The following is a 23,933-nucleotide window of genomic DNA, read 5'->3' on the forward strand; positions in this document are numbered from 1 at the left end:
GGAGTGAGAACAGGAGACAGAAGCAGCACAGGGTGAAGAGAGAGGAGTGAGAACAGGAGACAGAAGCAGCACAGGGTGAAGAGAGGAGTGAGAACTGGAGACAGAAGCAGCACAGGGTGATGAGAGAGGAGTGAGAACATGAGACAGAAGCAGCAAAGAGAAAAGAAAGGAAGCAAGAAGGAGCATGGGGAAATAGCAGATGAAGGGAAGCTAAAAAAATAAATAAAAAAAAACACGGGGAGAGAGTTCTCCTGGGAGGATTTGGGACCAGCGGGGGCTCTTGGGTCTCCACTCAGGGAGGCTTAACATTTTAAACCCAGCCCGCTCCTCTGTTAGCATTAGTCTAGCCACAGGCTGAGTCCCAGAGGGATGTAGGGGGTCAAAAGCTCAGACACACTCTCATCCCCCAGGACGGCTCACCAGCTGGGCCACTCCTCCCTGGCCCGGAGCACTATCTCTGGGGAGAGGTCTGAGCGGGTTCCCTTCGGGAAGGGATGAGGGATGATGGATGAGGGATGGGGCTATCCCCTGGCTGTGGAGCGGCTGCTCCTCTGTTCCTCTACTATAATGGGGAGCTTATTTCTACGCTAATGATGCCGATGTATCTCTGATCCTTTTGTGTCGAAGGGAGATTACCCCCTCCCACCCCCACCCCGATGTCATTACGATTGGGGTAATTATGGGGATCTGCACACACCCAACGGCAGCATCCCACACAAAAACACGTACTTCTGTGAACACACACATCCGGCTGCCTTTCTCCTCTGCATCCTGCTTGCAGTCTCAGAGATGGATCACTGGACTCTGCCTGGCCTAACGGGAAAGGGAGAGTTGAGGGAGGGAGGGAGGGAGGGGGGAGAGGGAAGGTGAGGAAAGCGGCGAGGAGGGTCATGGCAGGGGAACTCTGGGTAGTGTTTAATGACCCACTAGAAGCAGGCATGGAAATGGGAGAATAAAGTCATACCAGACAGGCCTGCATGCGTGTGTGTGCGTCCTTGCATGTGTACACGCTGCGTGTGTGTGTGTGTGCCCACAAGCGTGAGTGTGTACACAAATGTTTGTGAAGGGAAAGGGGGTCTGCCAGTAAACATAAATGATGTCCATTAAATCAGTGGTGGACTGTGGTCGTAGATATTGTTGAGAGAAGCCAGCGCTGACTGCAGACCTCCCCCTCCCTCGAGCTATCTCTATGTATAAGACAAAAAGCACATTTTCTGTCCATTAAAATAACATCAAATTGATCAGAAATACAGTGTTGACATTGTTAATGTTTTAAATGACTATTGTAGCTGTTCCAATGGCACGTTGTGTTAGCTAATCCAAGTTTATCATTTTAAAAGGCTAATTGATCATTAGAAAACCCTTTTGCAATTATGTTAGCACAGCTGAAAACTGTTGTTCTGATTAAAGAAGCAATAAAACTGGCCTTCTTTAGACTGGTTGAGTATCTGGAGTATCAGCATTTGTGGGTTTGATTACAGGCTCAAAATGACTCTGGGATGCTGGCCTTCTAGGCAGAGTTGCAAAGAAAAAGCCATATCTCAGATTGGCTAATAAAAAGAAAAGATTAAGATGGGCAGAAGAACACAGACACTGGACAGAGGAACTCTGCCTAGAAGGCCAGCATCCCGGAGTCGCCTCTTCACTGTTGGTGTTGAGACTGATGTTTTGCGGGTACTATTTAATGAAGCTGCCAGTTGAGGACTTCACCGTAGGGATGGTGCCAGGTTTCCTCCAGACGTGACGCTTGGCATTCAGGCCAAAGAGTTCAATCTTGGTTTCATCAGACAAGAGAATCTTGTTTCTCATGGTCTGAGTCTTTCGGTGCCTTTTTGGTAAACTCCAAGTGGGCTGTCATGTGCCTTTTACTGAGGAGTGGCTACCGTCTGGCCACTCTACCATAAAGGCCTGATTGGTGGAGTGCCACAGAGATGGTTGTCCTTTGGAAGTTTCTCCCATCTCCACAGAGGAACTCTGGAGCTCTGTCAGTGTGACCATCTGGTATTTGGTCACCTCCATGATCAAGACCCTTCTCCCCCGATTGCTTAGTTTGGCCGGGTGGCCAGATCTAGGAAGAGTTTTGGTGGTTCCAAACTTCTTCCATAAAAAAAATGATGGAGGCCACTGTGTTCTTGGGGACCGTCAATGCTGGAAAATAATGTGGTAAACTTACCCAGATATGTGCCTCGACATAATCCTGTCCTGGAGCTGTACGGACAATTCCTTTGACCTCATGGCTTGGTTTTTGATCTGACATGCACTGTCAACTGTGGGACCTTATATAGACAGGTGTGTGCCTTTCCAAATCATGTCCAACCAATTGAATTTACCACAGATGGACTGCAATCAAGTTGTAGCAACATCTCAAGGATGATCAATGGAAACAGAATGCAATGGAGCTCAATATTGAGTCTCATAGCAAAGGGTCTGAATACTTATGTAAATAAGTTATTTATGTTTTTTATTTTTGTCATTATGTGGTATTGTGTGTAGATTGATGAGAAAAATGTTTCATTTTTATATAAAAAAAATAGACTTCTTTCACCTTTATTTAACCAGGTAAGCTAGTTGAGAACAAGTTCCCATTTACAACTGCGACCTGGTCAAGATTAGAGGTCGACCGATTAATCGGAATGGCCGATTAATTAGGGCCGATTTCAAGTTTTCATAAAAATCGGAAATCGGTAATTTTGGACGCCGATTTTGCCGATTTTTAAATGTTTATTTTTTTATACCTTTATTTAACTAGGCAAGTCAGTTAAGAACACATTCTTATTTTCAATGACGGCCTAGGAACGGTGGGTTACCTGCCGTTGTCCAAGGGCAGAACGACAGAGTTTACCCTCGTCAGCTCAGGGATTCAATCTTGCAACCTTAGGTTAACTAGTCCAACGCTCTAACCACCTGTCTCACGAGGAGCTCGCCTGTTACGCGAATGCAGTAAGAAGCCAAGGTAAGTTGCTAGCTAGCATTAAACTTATTTATAAAAAACAATCAATCAATCAATCAATATCACTAGTTAATACACATGGTTGATAATATTACTAGTTTATCATAGCGTGTCCTGCGTTGCATATAAATGCATGCGTGCGCATTCGCGAAAAGGACTGTCGTTGCTCCAACGTGTACCTAACCATAAACATCATGCCTTTCTTAAAAGCATACACAGAAGTATATATTTTTAAACCTGCATATTTAGCTAAAAGAATCCAGGTTAGCAGGCAATATTAACCAGGTGAAATTGTGTCACTTCTCCTGCGTTCATTGCACGCAGAGTCGGGTATATGCAACAGTTTGGGCCGCCTGTCTCATTGCGAACTAATTTGCCAGAATTTTACGTAATTATGACATAACATTGAAGGTTGTGCAATGTAACAGGAATATTTAGACTTATGGATGCCACCCGTTAGATAAAATACGGAACGGTTCCGTATTTCACTGAAAGAATAAACGTTTTGTTTTCGAGATGATAGTTTCCGGATTCGACCATATTAATGACCTAAGGCTCGTATTTCTGTTATAATTAAGTCTATGATTTGATAGAGCAGTCTGACTGAGCGATGGTAGGCACCAGCAGGCTCGTAAGCATTCATTCAAACAGCACTTTCGTGCGTTTTTCCAGCAGCTCTGAGACTTGGAGTAGTTGTTCCCTTGTTCTGCATGGGTAACGCTGCTTCGAGGGTGGCTGTTGTCGATGTGTTCCTGGTTCGAGCCCAGGTAGCGGCGAGGAGAGGGATGGAATCCAATAGTCAAAGGTATATGAATACAAATCGTATAGAGAGAAATAGTCCTATAATTCCTATAATAACTACAACCTAAAACTTCTGGGAATATTTCCTGGGAATATTGAAGACTCATGTTAAAAGGAACCACCAGCTTTCATATGTTCTCATGTTCTGAGCAAGGAACTTAAACGTTAGCTTTCTTACATGGCACATATTGCATTTTTACTTTCTTCTCCAACACTTTGTTTTTGCATTATTTAAACCAAATTGAACATGTTTCATTATTTATTTGAGGCTAAATTGATTTTATTGATGTATTAATAGTTAAAAATAAGTGTTCATTCAGTATTGTTGTAATTGTCATTATTACAAATACATTTTAAAAATCGTCCGATTAATCGGCATCGGCTTTTTTGGTCCTCCAATAATCGGTATCGGTATCGGCGTTGAAAAATCATAATCGGTCAACCTCTAGTCAAGATAAAGCAAAGAAGTGCGACACGAACAAAACACAGAGTTACACATGCAATAAACAAGCGTACAGTCAGTAACATAATAGAAAAAAACGAAAGTCTATATACAGTGTGTGCAAATGGCGTGAGGAGGTAAGGCAATAAATGGCCATAGTAGGGAAGTAATTACAATTTAGCAAATGAACACTAGAATAATAGATGAGCAGATGGTGATGTAAACGTAGAAATACTGGTGTGCAAAAGAGCAGAAGAGTAAATTAAAAACAATATGGGGATGAGTTAGGTAGATTGGGTGGGCTAATTAACAGATGGGCTATCGATCGATCGATGATCTATCTATCTATCTATTCAATTCAATTCAAGGGGCTTTTTGGGCATGGGAAACATGTGTTAACATTGCCAAAGCAAGTGAGGTACATATTATACAAAAGTGAAATAAACAATACAAAATTAACAGTAAACATTACACATACAGAAGTTTCAAAACAATAAAGACATTACAAATGTTAATTATATATATACAGTGTTGTAACAATGTACAAATGGTTAAAGCACACAAGTTAAAATAAATAAGCATAAATAGGGGTTGTATTTACAATGGTGTTTGTTCTTCACTGGTTGCCCTTTTCTTGTGGCAACAGGTCACAAATCTTGCTGCTGTGATGGCACACTGTGGAATTTCTCCCAGTAGATATGGGAGTTTATCAAAATTGGATTTGTTTTCAAATTCTTTGTGGATCTGTGTAATCTGAGGGAAATATGTCTCTCTAATATGGTCATACATTGGGCAGGAGGTTAGGAAGTGCAGCTCAGTTACACTCATTTTTGTGGGCAGTGTGCACATAGCCTGTCTTCTCTTGAGAGCATGTCTGCCTACGGCGGCTTTTCTCAATAGCAAGGCTATGCTCACTGAGTCTGTACATAGTCAAAGCTTTCCTTAAGTTTGGGTCAGTCACAGTGGTCAGGTATTCTGCCACTGTGTACTCTCTGTTTAGGGCCAAATAGCATTCTAGTTTGCTCTGTTTTTTTGTTAATCTTTCCAATGTGTCAAGTAATTATCTTTTGTTTTCTCAATGATTTGGTTGGGTCTAATTGTGGCTGTTGTCCTGGGGCTCTGTGGGGGTGTGTTTGTGTTTGTGAACAGAGCCAAGGACCAGCTTGCTTAGGGGACTCTTCTCCAGGTTCATCTCTCTGTAGGTGATGGCTTTGTTATGGAAGGTTTGGGAATCGCTTCCTTTTAGGTGGTGTAGAATTTAACGCTCTTTTCTGGATTTTATAATTAGTGGGTATCGGCCTAATTCTGCTCTGCATGCATTATTTGGTGTTCTACGTTGTACACGGAGGATATTTTTGCAGAATTCTGCATGCAGAGTCTCAATTTGGTGTTTGTCCCTTTTGTGAAATCTTGGTTGGTGAGCGGACCCCAGACCTCCAACCATAAGGGCAATGGGCTCTATGACTGTTCAAGTATTTTTAGCCAGATCCTAATTGGTATGTTTGAAATTTATGTTCCTTTGATGGCAATAGAAGGCCCTTCTTGCTTGTCTCTCAGATCGTTCACAGCTTTGTGGAAGTTACCTGTGGTGCTGATGTTTAGGCCGAGGTATGTATAGTTTTTTGTGTGCTCTAGGGCAACGGTGTCTAGATGGATTTGTGGTCCTGGTGACTGGACCTTTTTTGGAACACCATTATTTTGGTCTTACTGAGATTTACTGTCAGGGCCCAGGTCTGACAGAATCTGTGCAGAAGATCTAGGTGTTGCTGTAGGCCCTCCTTGGTTGGTGACAGAAGCACCAGATCATCAGCAAACAGTAGACATTTGACTTCGGATTCTAGTAGGGTGAGACCGGGTGCTGCAGACTGTTCTAGTGCCGCGCCAATTCGTTGATATATATGTTGAAGAGGGTGGGGCTTAAGCTGCATCCCTGTCTCACCCCACGACCCTGTGTGAAGAAATGTGGTGTTTTTTGCCAATTTTAACCGCACACTTGTTGTTTTGTGTACATGGATTTTATAATGTCGTATGTTTTACCCCAACACCACTTTCCATCAATTTGTATAGCAGACCCTCATGCCAAATTGAGTCGAAGGCTTTTTTGAAATCAACAAAGCATGAGAAACTTTGCCTTTGTTTTGGTTTGTTGGGTTGTCAATTAGGGTGTGTAGGGTGAATACATGGTCTGTTGTACGGTAATTTGGTAAAAAGCCAATTTGACTTTGCTCAGTACATTGTTTTCATTGAGGAAATGTACGAGTCTGCTGTTAATGATAATGCAGAGGATTTTCCCAAGTTACTGTTGACGCATATTCCACGGTGGTTATTGGGGTCAAATTTGTCTCCACTTTTGTGGATTGGGGTGATCAGTCCTTGGTTCCAAATATTGGGAAGAATGCCAGAGCTAAGGACGATGTTAAAGAGTTTTAGTATAGCCAATTGGAATTTGTTGTCTGTATATTTGATCATTTCATTAAGGATACCATCAACACCACAGGCCTTTTTTGGGTTGGAGGGTTTTTTATTTTGTCCTGTAACTCATTCAAGGTAATTGGAGAATCCAGTGGGTTCTGGTAGTCTTTAATAGTTGATTCTAGATTTGTATTTGATCATGTATATTGTTTTGCTCTTTATTCTTTGTTATAGAGCCAAAAAGATTGGAGAAGTGGTTTACCCATACATCTCCATTTTGGATAGATAATTCTTCGTGTTGTTGTTTGTTTAGTGTTTTCCAATTTTCCCAGAATTGGTTAGAGTCTATGGAGTCTTCAATTACATGCTGATTTCTGACGTGCTGTTCCTTCTTTTTCCGTAGTGTATTTCTGTATTGTTTTAGTGATTCACCATAGTAAAAGGCGTAGACTCAGGTTTTCCGGTCTCTATGTTTTTGGTTGGACAGTTTCTCAATTTATTTCTTAGATTTTTGCATTCTTATACAAACCATTTTCATTGTTGTTCATTTCTTCGGTTTTCTATTTGAGATTTTTAGATTTGATAGGGAAGCTGAGAGGTCAAATATACTGTTAAGATTTTCTACTGCCAACACTATTTACAATATCTATCTATCTATCTATCTATCTATCTTCTATCATATCTTCTATCTATATCTATCTATCTATCTATCTATCTATCTATCTATCTATCTATCTATCTTCTATCTATCTATCTATCTATCTATCTATCTATCTATCTATCCTATCTATCTATCCTTATCTATCTATCTATCTATTATCTATCTATCTATCTATCTATCTATCTATCTATCTATCTATCTATCTATCTATCTATCTATCTAACTATCTATCTATCTACTATCTATCTATCTATCTATTCTATCTATCTATCTCCAGCCAGAGACTGGTCTGCAGTCAGCATGGCTTTGCTCAACAATATTATATATACTGTGTGTGTGTGTGTGTGTGTGTGTGTGTGTGTGTGTGTGTGTGTGTGTGTGTGTGTGTGTGTGTGTGTGTGTGTGTGTGTCCGTGTGAGAGAGAGAGTGAAGAGAGAGAAAGTGAGAATATATGAAAGCAGTATAGTGTAGGGTAGTGCTAAAGTACCATCACGGCAGTCAAGCTGCGTCCCACACACTACTGCTCCTTGTATTAGACACTGATTTACATGAGGAGCACCCGTGCTGCGACTCCCCTGAGTTAACAACTTCAATTACAGCTGCATACACACACACACACACAAAACGCGTGCACAAACACATTCACACAGCCAGATTAAGAGAGCATTAGCTAGAGATGGAGGCAGACAGAGTGTGTTGTGTGTGTAGGGTTACTACACAAGAGGTGAGGGATGGATCAGAGGAAAGGCAAGGAGATAAAGAAAATACAATTAGGTCTGCAGATTTGGAGAAGACAGAGGTGTCTCTGTGTGTGTGTCGGGGGGTAGAGATGTGTTTCAGTGTCAGGAGCAGTGGGAGTGTGTGTGTGGTGGCAGTCTGTGATGAAGGCACAGACAGATCAGAGCTTCTCAGAAAAATGTCCTTAGTTTATCACCTACTGTGTGTGTGTCTGTGTGTGCGCGCGCAAGAGAGAGAAAGTGTGCGTGTGCGTGCACACGTGTGTTGTTCGAGTTTATAATATATATGAGAGAGAGAGAGAAAGTGTGTCGTGTTGATATATATATGAGAGGAGAGAGAAAGTGTGTGTGCGTGTTTGATAATATATATGAGAGGAGAGAGAAAGTGTGTGGTGCGTGTTGATAATATATATGAGAAGAGAGAGAGAAAGTGTGTGTGCGTGTTGATATATATAATGAAGAGAGAGAGAAGAAAGTGTGTGTGCGTGTTGATAATATATATGAGAGAGAGAGAGAAAGTGTGTGTGCGTGTTGATAATATATATGAAGAGAGAGAGAGAAGTGTGTGTGCGTGTTTATAATATATATGAGAGAGAGACCAGATAAGAAAGGAGAATCGAAGAAGCAGGAAAGAGCAGGAGGCCACCTACCCTTTTCAGACACAGCTTTATGTACATCCCATCAGCTACTAAGACCAGGTCTTCCTTAAATACTGTATACCTGCGTCCCAAATGTCTGCAAAAGGCTCTTATCTCTATAAATTGCCTTCTTTTGACTCTAGTGCAGTGCACTACTTTTGATCAGGGATCTGGTCAAGTAATGGCCAGCATACTGTACTGTATGTAAACTAGTTCCAGTAATGACCAGCATACTGTACTGTATGTAAACTAGTTCCAGTAATGACCAGCATACTGTACTGTATGTAAACTATTCCAGTAATGGCCAGCATACTGTACTGCATGTAACTAGTTCCAGTAATGACCAGCATACTGTACTGTAAGTAAACTAGTTCCAGTAATGACCAGCATACTGTACTGCATGTAAACTAGTTCCAGTAATGACCAGCATACTGTCTGTATGTAAACTAGTTCCAGTAATGCAGCATACTGTACTGCAGGTAAACTAGTTCCAGTAATGACCAGCATACTGTACTAGTAAGTAAACTAGTTCCAGTAATGACCAGCATACTGTACTGCAATGTAAACTTAGATTCCAGTAATGACCAGCATACTGTACTGTATGAAACTAGTTCCAGTAATGACCAGCATCTGTACTGTATGTAAACTAGTTCCAGTAATGATCAATACTGACGTATGTAAACTAGTTCCAGTAATGACAGCATACTGTACTGTATGTAAACTAGTTCCAGTAATGATCAGCATACTGTACTGTATGTAAACTAGTTTCCAGTAATGATCAGCATACTGTACTGTATGTAAACTAGTTCCAGTAATGATCAGAATACTGTAACGTGTATGCAGGCTAGTTCCAGTAATGATCAGTATACTGTACTGTATGTAAACTAGTTCAGTAATGATCACATACTGTACTGTATGTAAACTGATTCAGTAATGATCAGTATACTGTACTGTATGTAAACTAGTTCCAGTAATGCAAGCATACTTTACTGCATGTAACTTGTTCCAGTAATGACCAGCATACTGTACTGTATGTAAACTAGTTCCAGTAAATGACCAGCATCACTGTACGTATGCAGGCGTAGTTCCAGTAATGATCAGTCATACTGTAACTGCATGTAAACTAGTTCCAGTAATGATCAGCATACTGTACTGTATGTAAACTAGTTCCGTAATGACCAGCATACTGTACTGTAAGTAACATAGTTCCAGTAATGACCAGCAAACTGTACTGTATGTAGGCTAGTTCCAGTAATGATCAGCATACTGTACTGTATGTAAACTAGTTCCAGTAATGACCAATATATGTACTGCATGTAAACTAGTTCCAGTAATGACCAGCTACTGTACTGTATGTAGGAACTAGTTCCAGTAATGACCAGCATACTGTACTGCATGTAAACTAGTTCCAGTATGACCAGCATATGTACTGCATGTAAACTAGTTCCAGTATGATCAGCATACTGTACTGTATGTAAAACTAGTTCCAGTAATGATCAGTATACTGTACTGCATGTAAACTAGTTCCAGTAATGATCAGATATACTGTACTGCATGTAAACTAGTTCAGTAATAGACCAGCATACTGTACTGTATGTAAACTAGTTCAGTAATGATCAGCAAACTGTACTGTATGTAAACTAGTTCCAGTAATGACCAGCATACTGTACTGTATGTAAAACTAGTTCCCAGTAATGATCAGCATACTGTACTGTATGTAAACTAGTTCCAGTAATGATCAGCCATACTGTATGTACTGTAAGTAAACTAGTTCCAGTAATGATCAGCATACTGTACTGTATGCAGGCTAGTTCCAGTAATGATCAGTATACTGTACTGCATGTAAACTAGTTCCAGTAATGACCAGCATACTGTACTGTATGTAAACTAGTTCCAGTAATGACCAGCATCACTGTACTGTATGCAGGCTAGTTTCAGTAACGATCAGTATACTGTACTGCATGTAAACTAGTTCCAGTAATGATCAGCATACTGTACTGTATGTAAACTAGTTCCAGTAATGACCAGCATACTGTACTGTATGCAGGCTAGTTCCAGTAATGATCAGTACTGTACTGCATGTAAACTAGTTCCAGTAATGATCAGCATACTGTACTGTTGTAAACTAGTTCCAGTAATGACCAGCATACTGTACTGTAAGTAAGCTAGTTCCAGTATTGTGAACCAGCATGACTGTAGCTGTATGTAGGCTAGTTCCAGTAATGACAGCATACTGTACTGCATGTAAACTAGTTCCAGTAATGATCACATACTGTACTGTATGTAAACTAGTTCCAGTAATGACACAGCATACTGTACTGTATGTAAACTAGTTCCAGAATGACCAGCATACTGTACTGTATGCAGGCTAGTTCCAGTAATGACCAGCAATACTGTAACATGTATGTAACTAGTTCCTAGTAATGACCAGCATACTGTACTGTATGTAAACTAGTTCCAGTAATGACCAGCATACTGTACTGTATGCAGGCTAGTTCCAGTAATGACCAGCATACTGTATTGTATGTAAACTAGTTGCAGTAATGATCAGCATACTGTACTGTATACAGGCTAGAGTGGAGGTGTGGACACCCCAGATTTCTCTCTCTACAGTAAGTAGGACAGCTCCCTCTCCCTCGATCATCTCCCTTCCTATTCCAGCACAGCCCAGGAACCAGAGAACGTTAATATCACGTTCCTCAAACCACGCAGACAGACACACACACGGCGCTCTCGTTCACACACACACTGATGAGAAAATCTATTCAATTCCCCTAACCATCATTAATCTGAGCCCCGGCTCCATGACGGAGATTCAGCATAATGAGATGGTGTGTGTGTGTGTGTGTGGTGGGGGAGAGTTATGAGGAGCTGGTATTAGATTGTGTAGTGCTATGACTGAAGCTTCCCTGGTGATGTGCAGGACAATGTGTTTGCTCGCATTACATTTTACAGAGACAAAAAGAAAACGCATCTAATATTCCTTCTGTCATTGTGTGCCGTGAGCCCTGTGTGTGTGTCTGTGTCTGTGTGCGTGTGTCTGTCTGTGTGAATGCTAATAAAGAAGCGTGTTCCGATATAAGATAATTACACTCTTGCACAGGGACAGAATCCAGGAGTATGTGTTTGATGGAAATCTCCTGCATACAGCCTCTAGTCTAGGGGCTAATCTGAGTCAAAGTGTTCAAGGCATCAGAGCTCCCAGAGAAAGAACAAGAGAGAACAGACTCTGCCTCCTCGTGCAGCAGCAAAGCTCTTCATGTTCCAGGAGAAGAAGAGCAGAGCACACCAGCCACAGGGGCTGAGGTTGGAGCTCTGCAGGGAGATGGGTCTGGAGCTGAGAATGGTGCTGGGTTATGCCGGTCCAAGGCCCTGGAGCCGCACATATTCCAGAGGCACTGTCCCATCACAGGGAGGGAGCTGCAAACTGTGTGTATGAACGCAGAGTATGTATATGAGTAGCATTATGCAGACTCATTATGCAGATGGAGATGCACACACACACACACACACACACACACACCACACCACACACACACAAACACACACACACACACACACACACACACACACACACACACACACACACACACACACACACACACACACACACACACACACACACACACACACACACACACACACACACACACGGTAATGGTGAGGAAGCTCATACATATTGAGCAGGCCAGTGGGTCGGTGTACAGGCAAATCTGGAAGCATGATTTAAACTTTCTTAATAATGTATTTGGTCAGATGCTGCGTGATGCTCTCACACGTCATTACCCCAGCTCTCCTGTTCCGCTCGTTTCTGCTTCTTTGAGAGAGAAAGTGGAAATGGCAAATGCCAGCGCTCATTTAGCCAGGAGTGGTTAACATTTAGGAAACAGAGAGGGGAAAACAGGGACGGCCTACATTCTGACAGATGAATCACAGCTCTAATGGAGCCCTGTGTCTATGTGTTGTCTATGTGTGTCCATGTGTCTGTGCGTGTCAGGACTAGTTAAGGAGGAAAACTTTGACTGAAACAATAGAAATAAAGGATGGAATATGGAGGAGCCAATAGGGGAGCTGGATTATCCCACCTCACAGCCAATTAAACACTCGTGTTAAACACTCCCCATCGTAACTGATCACTTCGTCATGGTAACTGATAGCTTTGCCAAGGTAAATGGTCATATCATCACGGTAACTGATAGCTTTGCCAAGGTAAATGATCATATCATCACGGTAACTGATAGCTTTACCAAGGTAAATGGTCATATCATCACGGTAACTGATAGCTTTGCCAAGGTAAATGATCATATCATCACGGTAACTGATAGCTTTGCCAAGGTAAATGATCATATCATCACGGTAACTGATAGCTTTGCCAAGGTAAATGATCATATCATCACGGTAACTGATAGCTTTACCAAGGTAAATGGTCATATCATCACGGTAACTGATAGCTTTGCCAAGGTAAATGATCATATCATCACGGAAACTGATAGCTTTGCCAAGGTAAATGATCATATCATCACGGTAACTGATAGCTTTACCAAGGTAATGGTCATATCATCACGGTAACTGATAGCTTTGCCAAGGTAAATTATCATATCATCACGGTAACTGATAGCTTTGCCAAGGTAAATGATCATATCATCACGGTAACTGATAGCGTTGCCAAGGTAAATGGTCACGTCGTCATGGAGTTTGTAAGGAGCTAGAGAAGAGAGTACATGGTTTTCTCTATTACTGTACAGCACTCAAAATGTGTGTGTGTGTGTCTGTGTGTGCGTGCGGTCGTTGGTTCCCTTCACTCGCGTAAACAGAGTAAAGTGCACATCAGGGAAACTAAACAAGCATTCAGGATGATAAGTCGATTGCCAAATGACTCCTGAATGGTCTGGTGAGTGTTTCTTCAGCTGGAGTGGCTAAGGCCAGAGAGCCAGCCAGACAGTTGAGCAGAACACTGTCTGTGTCCCTGTGCTGCTGTGTGTGTGAGTGATAGTAGTGTAGAACCCCACACAGCCAGTCTCAGTGATAGTAGTGGTAGAACCCCACACAGCCAGTCTCAGTGATAGTAGTGGTAGAACCCCACACAGCCAGTCTCAGTGATAGTAGTGGTAGAACCCCACACAGCCAGTCTGAGTGATAGTAGTGGTAGAACCCCACACAGCCAGTCTCAGTGATAAGTGGTAGACCCCACACAGCCAGTCTGAGTGAAAGTAGTGGTAGAACCCCAACCAGCCAGTCTCAGTGATAGTAAAGTGATGGAACCCCACACAGTCAGTCTCAGTGATAGTAGTGGTAGAACCCCACACAGCCAGTCTCAGTGATAGTAAAGTGATGGAACCCCACACAGCCAGTCTCAGTGAGAGTAAAGTGATGGACCCACACAGCCAGTCTCAGTGATAGTAAAGTGATGGAACCCCACACAGCCAGTCTCAGTGATAGTAGTGGTAAAACCCCACACAGCCAGTCTCAGTGATAGTAAAGTGATGGAACTCACACAGCCAGTCTCAGTGATAGTAAAGTGATGGAACCCCACACAGCCAGTCTCAGTGAGAGTAAAGTGATGGAACCCCACACAGCCAGTCTCAGTAATAGTAAAGTGATGGAACCCCACACAGCCAGTCTCAGTGATAGTAAAGTGATGGAACCCCACAGCCAGTCTCAGTGATAGTAGTGGTAGAACCCACACAGCCAGTCTCAGTGATAGTAGTGGTAAACCCCACACAGCCAGTCTCAGTGTAGTAGTATGATGAACTCCACACAGCCAGTCTCAGTATAGTAGTGTGGAACTCCACACAGCCAGTCTCAGTATAGTAAAGTGATGGAACCCCACACAGCCAGTCTCAGTGATAGTAAAGTGATGGAACCCCACCACAGCCAGTCTCAGTATAGTAAAGTGATGGAACCCCACACAGCCAGTCTCAGTGATAGTAAAGTGATGGATCCCACACAGGCAGTCTCAGTATAGTAAAGTGATGGAACCCCACACAGCCAGTCTCAGTGAAGTAAAGTGATGGAACCCCACACAGCCAGTCTCAGTGATAGGAAAGTGATGGAACCCCACACAGCCAGTCTCAGTGATAGTAAAGTGATGGAACCCCACACACAGCCAGTCTCAGTGATAGTAAAGTGATGGAACCCACACAGCCAGTCTCAGTGGTAGTAAAGTGATGAACCCCACACAGCCAGTCTCAGTGATAGTAAGTGATGGAACCCCACACAGCCAGTCTCAGTGATAGTAAAGTGATGGATCCCCACACAGGCAGTCTCAGTATAGTAAAGTGATGGAACCCCACACAGCCAGTCTCAGTGATAGTAAAGTGATTGAACCCCACACAGCCAGTCTCAGTGATAGTAAAGTGATGGAACCCCACACAGCCAGTCTCAGTGATAGTAAAGTGATGGAACCCCACACAGCCAGTCTCAGTGATAGTAAAGATGGACCCCACACACAGTCTCCTGATAGTAAATGATGGAACCCCACACAGCCAGTCTCAGTGATAGTAAAGTGATGGACCCCACACAGCCAGTCTCAGTGATAGTAAAGTGATGGAACCCCACACAGCCAGTCTCAGTGATAGTAAAGTGATGGATCCCCACACAGACAGTCTCAGTGATAGTAAAGTGATGGAACCCCACACAGCCAGTCTCAGTGATAGTAAAGTGATGGAACCCCACACAGCCAGTCTCAGTGATAGTAAAGTGATGGAACCACACACAGCCAGTCTCAGTGATAGTAAAGTGATGGAACCCCACACAGCCAGTCTCAGTGATAGTAAAGTGATGGACCCACACAGCCAGTCTCAGTGATAGTAGTGGTAAAACCCCACACAGCCAGTCTCAGTGATAGTAAAGTGATGGAACCCCACACAGCCAGTCTCAGTGATAGTAAAGTGATGGAACCCCCACAGCCACTCAGTGATAGTAAAGTGATGGAACCCCACACAACCAGTCTCAGTGATAGTAAAGTGATGGAACCCCACACAGCCAGTCTCAGTGATAGTAAAGTGATGGAACTCCACACAGCCAGCTCAGTGATAGTAAAGTGATGGAACCACACAGCCAGTCTCAGTGATAGTAAAGTGATGGAACCCCACACAGCCAGTCTCAGTGATAGTAGTGGTAAAACCCCACACAGCCAGTCTCAGTGATAGTAAAGTGATGGAACCTACTACTGGTTTCACAGGCAGCATAAGAAACACCCCAGGTCTACTTACACTGCTATACCACAGTACTCTGTGCTCCACGGTGAAAGTGTGTGTGTGTGTGTGTGTGTGTGTGTGTGTGTGTGTGTGTGTGTGTGTGTGTGTGTGTGTGTGTGTGTGTTGTGTGTGTGTGTGTGTGTGTGTGTGTGTGTGTGTGTGTGTGTGTGTGTGTGTGTGTGTGTGTGTGTGAAAACAGAGAGCATCCCAGGGCATGCACACACTATAATGAGGCAGTGCACAAACACAAACACTCATCAGCTCAGAGTGACAGTAAGGTCAGAGTGCAAGTCTGAATGACTTCAGTCTCCTCACAGAGAAAATACATAAACAGCCTGGGAAGCCAACACAAGCGCTGACATTAACTTCCTCAACACACAAACTCTGCCTCAACATTATCAGTGTGTTGTTCAGTGTGTGTGTGTGTGTAAAGGCCTATTACTGCAACAGTGTGCGAGGCCACTGGGGGTATAGTTAGTGAATTGTTGATGAGGGAAAGAGTTCAAGAACATAGCTCTCTGTCTTCCATCTCTTTTGTTCTCTCTCAGTCCCCACCCATTTTCTTTGTCTCTCTAATCACTCTCTCTAGTGGGGGATGTTAACGATCCATCGTTACTCCACTCTGCTCCATTAGGAGGTTCCGCCCTAGCCCAGTGCTACGCTACACACACACAGTCTGTAAACCAGAGAGTGAGAGCAATTAGAGCAGAGAGAGAGCGAGAGAGAGTTTCTAATGCCCATAGATCCTAGGCACCACAGACCTAATGGGCTGAACAAACACTGCTCATACAGGACACACTCCTCAGACTGAACACGGCACAGCCAGAACACAGCAGGGCAGGGAGGCAGTTGCAGCATATGTTCACCGCTAAACATTACCTGACCTCAGGCCTACTGCAGTCATTCTCTGTGTTTCTCCCTGTTTCGTGTGTTAATTGATGCCCAGAAGGTTAGACGTGTGTTTGGTTGGCCACATGGCTCCAGGTGTGTGTGTGTGTCCCACCTGGCTGTAACACGCTGATCCCCAGCAGGTTGGACGTCCTGTTGGCCACTTTGCTCCAGGTGTTGTCGTAGTTCCTCCTCCACAGGAGGGCAGAGCACTGATACGTCCCCGCCTCCTTGCGCCCAGCGCGCGTCACAGACAACCTGAAGTTGGTGTTGGAATGGGAACGGTCCACGGTGGTGCGGGTGCCCAGGCCCAGCAGCTGCTCGCCCCACTGCAGCGTGCCCTCGCGGGTAAACGTCACCAGGTCTCGGAACTCGCCTGCTGTCCCAACCTCCCCAGAAGAGCCCGAGCTGGCGGGCATGAAGCGCCAGGTGACAGAGGCAGGCACACGAGGGTTATGGCGGGGCTTCACCAGGCACTGGAGGTCAAACGAGTCGCCAAAGGTCACGCTGGGCGTCCGCGACGACGCCGACACCACAAAGGAGGATTCTGGAAAAACAGGAAGAAATGCATTACTGTTGGGGAGTAAGGGTAAATTCCAAACTGACCCCTAGCTCCTATTTTTTTATTTAACTAGGCAAGTCAGTTAAGAACAAATTCTTATTTACAAAGACTGCCTATCCCGTCAAAACCCGGATGACACTGGGCCAATTGTGCGCCACCCTAYGGGACTCCCAATCACAGCCAGATGTGATGCAGCCTGGATTCAAACCAGGTACTGCAGTGATGCCTCTTGCACTGATATGCAGGGTCTTAGACCACTGTGCAACTCGGGAGTCCCTATCCTATTCCCTAACTCCTATTCCTTAACTCCTATTCCCTAGGCACTTTACTATTTATTTAAAAAAACATTTTTTTTGTCATTTAGCAGACATTAAATCAGCAATTGGGTTAAGTGCCTTACTCAAGGGCACATTGACAGTTAATTCACCTAGTCGGTTCTGGGATTTGAACAAGCAACCTTTCGGTTACTGGCCCAATGCGCTTAACCGCTAGGCTACCTGCCGCCCACTTGATGTAGATGTGAAAAGATTGGAGAGGTAAGCAGTGTGGCAGGCCAGGCAGCATAACAGAGGCCATGGTGGTGACAGACTGTGATGGAGCAACCCTCTACTTTAATACACAGACAAAGGGGGAGTGAAGGAGTAGGGATTGCAAGACTGAGTTGCATTCAGGGATAGTTGAGTAACTTGCCTTTGATCAACAACTTAGCCGTTAGAATCCATTCACTGTCCTCTGAAACACAACATTATGTAGAGGTTGTATAAATGTGTGTTTGTAGAAAATGTACTGCATTTATAGGGTTAATGCTAACACACAGGTCCCCCCTCTCTCACGGTGGGCACAGGTAGGTGGGTGGGTGGATGGGGAAGGATTCACCTGCTGAGATTAACACTGACAACACTTACCCAGGGTGCACAGGGGCATAGTTCCAGAGCCTGTGATGACGGAGCATAGATCGATTTCTCATGACTCCCCAGGGCGGCCACAGACAGCCATTTGCCCAGCAAAGGGAGTGTGTGTGTACGTGTGTAAGAGCAGAGCTGAAAACCATTGGTGCTGCATCACCAGGAAAGGCTCCAGGGAGAGATTTTCTCTAAGAGCTGATGTTCCATCTGCTTGCTTCTCTAGCCAATCCAAACTTTCCTCATTAAGATAACAACAGTCACCCTGGTTCAGATAATAGGGTCAACATACACCTACACCACACCACTTAGAGAGAAGAGAAAGAGGTGGGAGAGGTTACCCGGTACTTCACTCCACCATCAGATATCCTTCATTCCAAATGTCGACAAAGGAAAATACGCTAGACAAGGTCGGATCTTTTTGTGTCTGTAAAATTAATTATGCAAGAAATGTCAGTGGAAATGCTTATGTACAAATATTGATATAATAACCATCATGTCGAAGTAAACTTGGAGTCACACGATGACATGTTGTGTGGTCCTCCCACTACGACTCGCAGTTTACTAGGCTACAGATGAAACCAGCTCCCTGTCAACACTCAGAGCACACTATCACTAATCCCCACAGGGCAGACAGCCACAGTGGAAAAAGACGCATTGTGATAAAGAGGAGTGGAAGGCCAGAGGGAGGAACATCTTGAGGACACATGTACACGCTAGGGATGGGTAGGATTATTTGAATATTCGAAGATCCGAACAGATATTAGTATTGGATTACTTGGGACAGTATTTATTTTTGAGAAGAGTGCAGCCCATAAAAAAGACATACAGGTAGCCTACACACGTTTCACACATGTAGCTTGTTGTTATTGTCAAATAAAGCGGCACCACAGTCAGAGGCTCCATGTCTAGCAAGTGAAGTGGGAGATTTCTGGAATAAAAATTACAGAATTAAGTTAGTTAAATGCGAAAGAGTAGGCTACAATGATCAACCAACAGGTAGGCTGTTGTTTCATATGAATGGAGTTGATTTAGACGTAGAGTGCAGCAGAATAGCGTCAATTAGCCTTGCTACTTTAGATAGCTAGCTGGCTAGCTTAGCTGGCTATATGTTTTACTTAACCTTTATTTAACTAGGCAAGTCAGTTAGGAACAAATTCTTATTTACAATGACGGCCTAATGAAGGCCTCCTGCGGGGACGGGGGCTGGGATTAGAAATAAAAATATAGGACAAAACACATCTACTGTAGCTTCTTTACAACAATGCAGTCAAGAAGGGCACTACCCGATGGTATGATAGATTGTAACGGCAGCCTTCCTCCTCTTCATCTGAAGAGGAGGTGTAGCAGGGATCGGACCAAGACGCAGCGTATTCCGTGTTCAACATCTTTAATTAAACGAATAAACAGACGAAAACGTGAACACTTACAAAACTACAAAATAACAAATGGGGCAAACCGATACAGTCCTAGCTGGTGCATAGAAAACACAGAGACAGGAAACAACCACCCACAAAATCCCAACACAAAACAAGCCACCTATATATGATTCTTAATCAGGGACAACGATTGACAGCTGCCTCTGATTGAGAACCATATTAGGCCGAACACAGAAACAGACAAACTAGACACACAACATAGAATGCCCACCCAGCTCACGTCCTGACCAACACTAAAACAAGCAAAACACATAAGCACTATGGTCAGGACGTGACATAGATAACCTATGGCAGCAACAAGTCTGTCTAACAAGCGAGTCAGTTTGGCTACTTTCTCCCTCCCCATCTCCCTCTCTGCCACACACATCTCACCCATCACCCCGACTCTCTCGAGCAAGGGGCCAGGGTTCCAGTCTAGAAGCACGGTTTCGACTGCTCCTACAGTTTTGCTTCGGTACTGCAGTTTAACTGACACCCGGCCCAGAAAAAATTATTCCCATAGACGGCCACATAGAGAAGTCAGATTAGAACATTCCTAATAAGACACTTTAGTCATCACTTTTGTGGACAGAACATCCATTGAATTATTCAAATTATTGTCAATGAGGTTCCCCCCCACCATTTTTCCCATCACTCACACTTAACATTTCATATCCAATGTCAGCCATATTTTTGGATGACGTCGTTGCTGCTCACTCGAGTGCAAATGCGCATGTGATGTTGGTCTGTATAAACCGGAAGCAATCCGGATATAGACGGTCGATGAATCGGCATATGCGACTGTGAGTAGATAACCTTAAAAACAATGGTCAGACATCTTGGACACAGTTTCCACTTCTTATTATACCTCAGTGCTCGAGCTGCGAAAGCAAGTCTCCATTGAAGTTTTAAAAAATATACGTTTTTCTGTAAAACACATGTATTTCGACTATCCAGATATCATGATATTATTAGAATACTGAAATCATTTCAAATGCCCATCCCTAGTAACACCAAAGCAGGCAGAGCGAACACACACACACACACACACACCTACGCACGCACGCACGCACACACAACACCACACACACACCCCCCACACACCACACACACACACACACAAGCACCACCACCCACACACACACCACACACACACACCACACACACACACACACACACACACACACACACACACACACACCACAAACACACACAACACACACACACACACACACACAAATGAAAATAACGTGTCGGAACGATAACAAACCCCAAGATCTACATAGTCTACATAATTCATCAGTTGCTAAAACACAACAAATGACCAGTTAAAAAGCTGACATCTTGTCTCTCCCTCTACGGCATCACAAAGTTCTGCTGCAGGGACTAATCCCTTCGCTGTGTGTGTGCTGAGCCCTTGGCTCCCCAGTGCCTCAGTCAGTGCTTCACTCCAGTGCTCTCAGTCAGCCTATACCAGGGATGTTCAGCCTAACTCAGCACTGACAGAGAAAAGCCTGCCCACTGCTAAACACATTTACAACTGCATTTACATTCTAATCATTTTGGCTAATCTGTGTGTACGCAAGTAGTGGAATGTGTGTCTCAAGTCAAGATTGTGCGTGCGGTGTCCATTGAGCATAATATCATAAAAAAGGAAAACTACATTTGAAGTCAGCATGGTGTGTGTGTGTATGTTTGTGTGTGTGTGTGCATGTGTTGTAGTGGCACATTCCCCTTGGGGGGATATTCATACCTACATGAATAAAGCATGCTTTGTTTTCCAGACCCTAAATGAGCTAGTCATCACAATCTCTTACGGCATAAACTGTTCTCTCTGTGTTSCTGACATCCCCCTGCACACGCTTACCAATTGTCTACACACTGATGGCCTGACGTGTGTGTGTACTCGTTCCAGGGAAAAGCTAAAGAATTGTCTTCACAGCTATGCTCTTGTGTGTATGAGGGTATGTTCGCCTGTTGCAAAAGCTTACAACTTGTCATGACAAAATGACCTTGATATGTGTGTGTGTGTATACTGTACTCTGTGTGAGGGTCCCTTGCATAATGTTGTGACAGTGATGGTGTGTGTGGGTATATGTGTTTGTATCTTCCTGAGTCACGACGCCATGCTACACACTCACCCACGGTCTTAACAGTGATGGCCTTAGTAGCTGACTTCTCCCCTATYTTCTCCCAACTCTGCTCGGACTCTGTCCCGGCCTCCACCCACTCTGTGGCCGTGCACCGGAACAGCCCTTCGTCCCCAGGCAGGGCGTTGTAGAGGGACAGGGTATAAATGTCCTCCTGTACCCTCTCCACACGGATCTCCCCGTAGCTGGAGCGCTCACGGTACCCAGGGCCTGGTCGGACGGTCCCGTCGCGGTCTACGGAGGCCAGGTTCTGGGGAGGGGTGGAGCCCTGCTTCTCACTCCACTGCCAGGCCACCGAGAGAGGACCCGTGGTGGAGTGGATGGAGCAGGTCAGCTGGACCACGTCCCCCTCCTGGACCTCCGATGAGTTACTGGACAAAGACACTGTGACGTTACTCTCTGGTGGAGGGAGGGAGGAGTGGGGGGAGGGAGGGAGGAGTGTGGAAGAATAGGGAGAGGGAGTGAGGAGGAATAGGGAGAGGGAGGGAGGAGTGGAGCGAATAGTGAGTGAGAATGAGAGATGGAGGGAGAGTGGAGGAATAGGGAGTGAGAGTGAGAGTGAAGGAATTGGGAGTGAGAGAGGAGGGGAGAGTGAGGAATAGGGAGAGGGAGTGAAGAGGAAAAATAAACAAATCAGTCAAAATTGATCCAAACCTCAGAAATAAATGCTGAATAAAAAAATGAAATAATAGACCCAGGCTTCTTATTTGAAAAATTCATAGAAACCACCGGCACAGTGATGCTGAAAACACTGGTGGTTAACCCAATAAATTACTGGAGCTTGCTGGTGGTTTACCCAATAAATTACTGGGAGCTTGCTGGTGGTTTACCCAATAATATTCGGAAGCTTGCTGGTGTGTACCCAATAAATTACTGGGAGCTTGCTGGTGGTTTACCCAAATAAATTACTGGGAGCTTGCTGGTGGTTTACCCAATAAATTACTGGAGCTTGCTGGTTTTGCCCAATAAAATACTGGGAGCTTGCTGGTGGTTTACCCAATAAATTACTGGGAGCTTGCTGGTGGTTAACCAATAAATTACTGGGAGCTTGCTGGTGGTTTACCCAATAAATTACTGGGAGCTTGCTGGTGGTTAACTCAATAAACTACTGGGAGCTTGCTGGTGGTTTACCCAATAAATTACTGGAGCTTGCTGGTGTAACCAATACATTACTGGGAGCTTGCTGGTGGTTTACCCAAATAAATTACTGGGAGCTTGCTGGTGGTTAACCCAATAAATTACTGGAGCTTGCTGGTGGTTTACCCAATAAATTACTGGGAGTTTACCCAATAAATACTGGGAACTTGCTGGTGGTTAACACCAATACATTACTGGAAGCTTGCTGGCTGTTTACCAATAAATTACTGGGAGTTTACCCAATAAATTACTGGAGCTTGCTGGTGGTTTACCCAATACATTACTTGGAGCTGCTGGTGGTTAACCCAAAAATTGCTGGGAGCTTGCTGGTGGTTTACACAATAAATTACGGGAGCCTTGCTGTGGTTACCCAATAAATTACTGAGCTTGCTGGGTTAACCCAATAAATTACTGGGACTTGCTGGTGGTTTACCCAAGAAATTACTGGAAACTTGCTGGTGGTTTACCTAATAAAATACTGGAACTCTCTGGTCGTTAACCCAATAAATTACTGGGAGCTTGCTGGTTTTAGCAAATAAATACTGGAGCTTGCTGGTGGTTTACCCAATTAATTACTGGCGCTTGTACACTCTGATCTGTTTCACCTGTCTTTGTGATTGTCTCCACCCCCCTCCAGGTGTTGCCCATCCTCCCATTATCCCCTGTGTATTTATTCCTGTGTTCTCTTTCTGTCTGTTGCTAGTTCGTTCTTGTTTGTTTCAAGTCAACCAGCGTTTTGTGTCTCAGCTCCTGCTTTTTCCACATCTCTTCCTCCACCCTACTGGTTTTGACCCCGTGACCCTGTCCTGACTCCGAGCCCGCCCGTGTCCTGACTCCGAGCCCGCCTGTCCTGACTCCGAGCCCCGCCGTTTCCTGACTCCGAGCCCGCCTGTCCTGACTCCGAGCCCGCCTCTGTCCTGACCCGAGCCCGCCTGTCCTGACTCCGAGCCCGCCTGTCCTGACTCCGAGCCCGCCTGTCCTGACTCCGAGCCCGCCTGTCCTGACTCTGAGCCCGTCTGTCCTGACTCCGAGCCCG

At 44.3% G+C, this 23,933-nt stretch overlaps 1 protein-coding gene across 1 annotated transcript in view; it reads right to left on the minus strand.

The window, feature by feature from the left end:
- LOC111952682 (immunoglobulin superfamily member 3-like) overlaps window positions 1–23,933 on the minus strand; it is a 77,863-nt gene that overhangs the window by 34,506 nt on the left and 19,424 nt on the right. The window contains exons 4-5 of the mRNA XM_070435376.1: window positions 21,752–22,159; window positions 16,844–17,275 (exon numbers count right to left, since the gene is read on the minus strand). Of these exons, the coding sequence (XP_070291477.1) occupies window positions 16,844–17,275; window positions 21,752–22,159 (840 nt within the window). The remainder of the gene's footprint in view (window positions 1–16,843; window positions 17,276–21,751; window positions 22,160–23,933) is intronic.

The sequence above is a fragment of the Salvelinus sp. IW2-2015 genome, linkage group LG26 (assembly GCF_002910315.2).
Source record: "Salvelinus sp. IW2-2015 linkage group LG26, ASM291031v2, whole genome shotgun sequence".
In the NCBI taxonomy this organism is placed as follows: Eukaryota; Metazoa; Chordata; class Actinopteri; order Salmoniformes; family Salmonidae; genus Salvelinus; species Salvelinus sp. IW2-2015.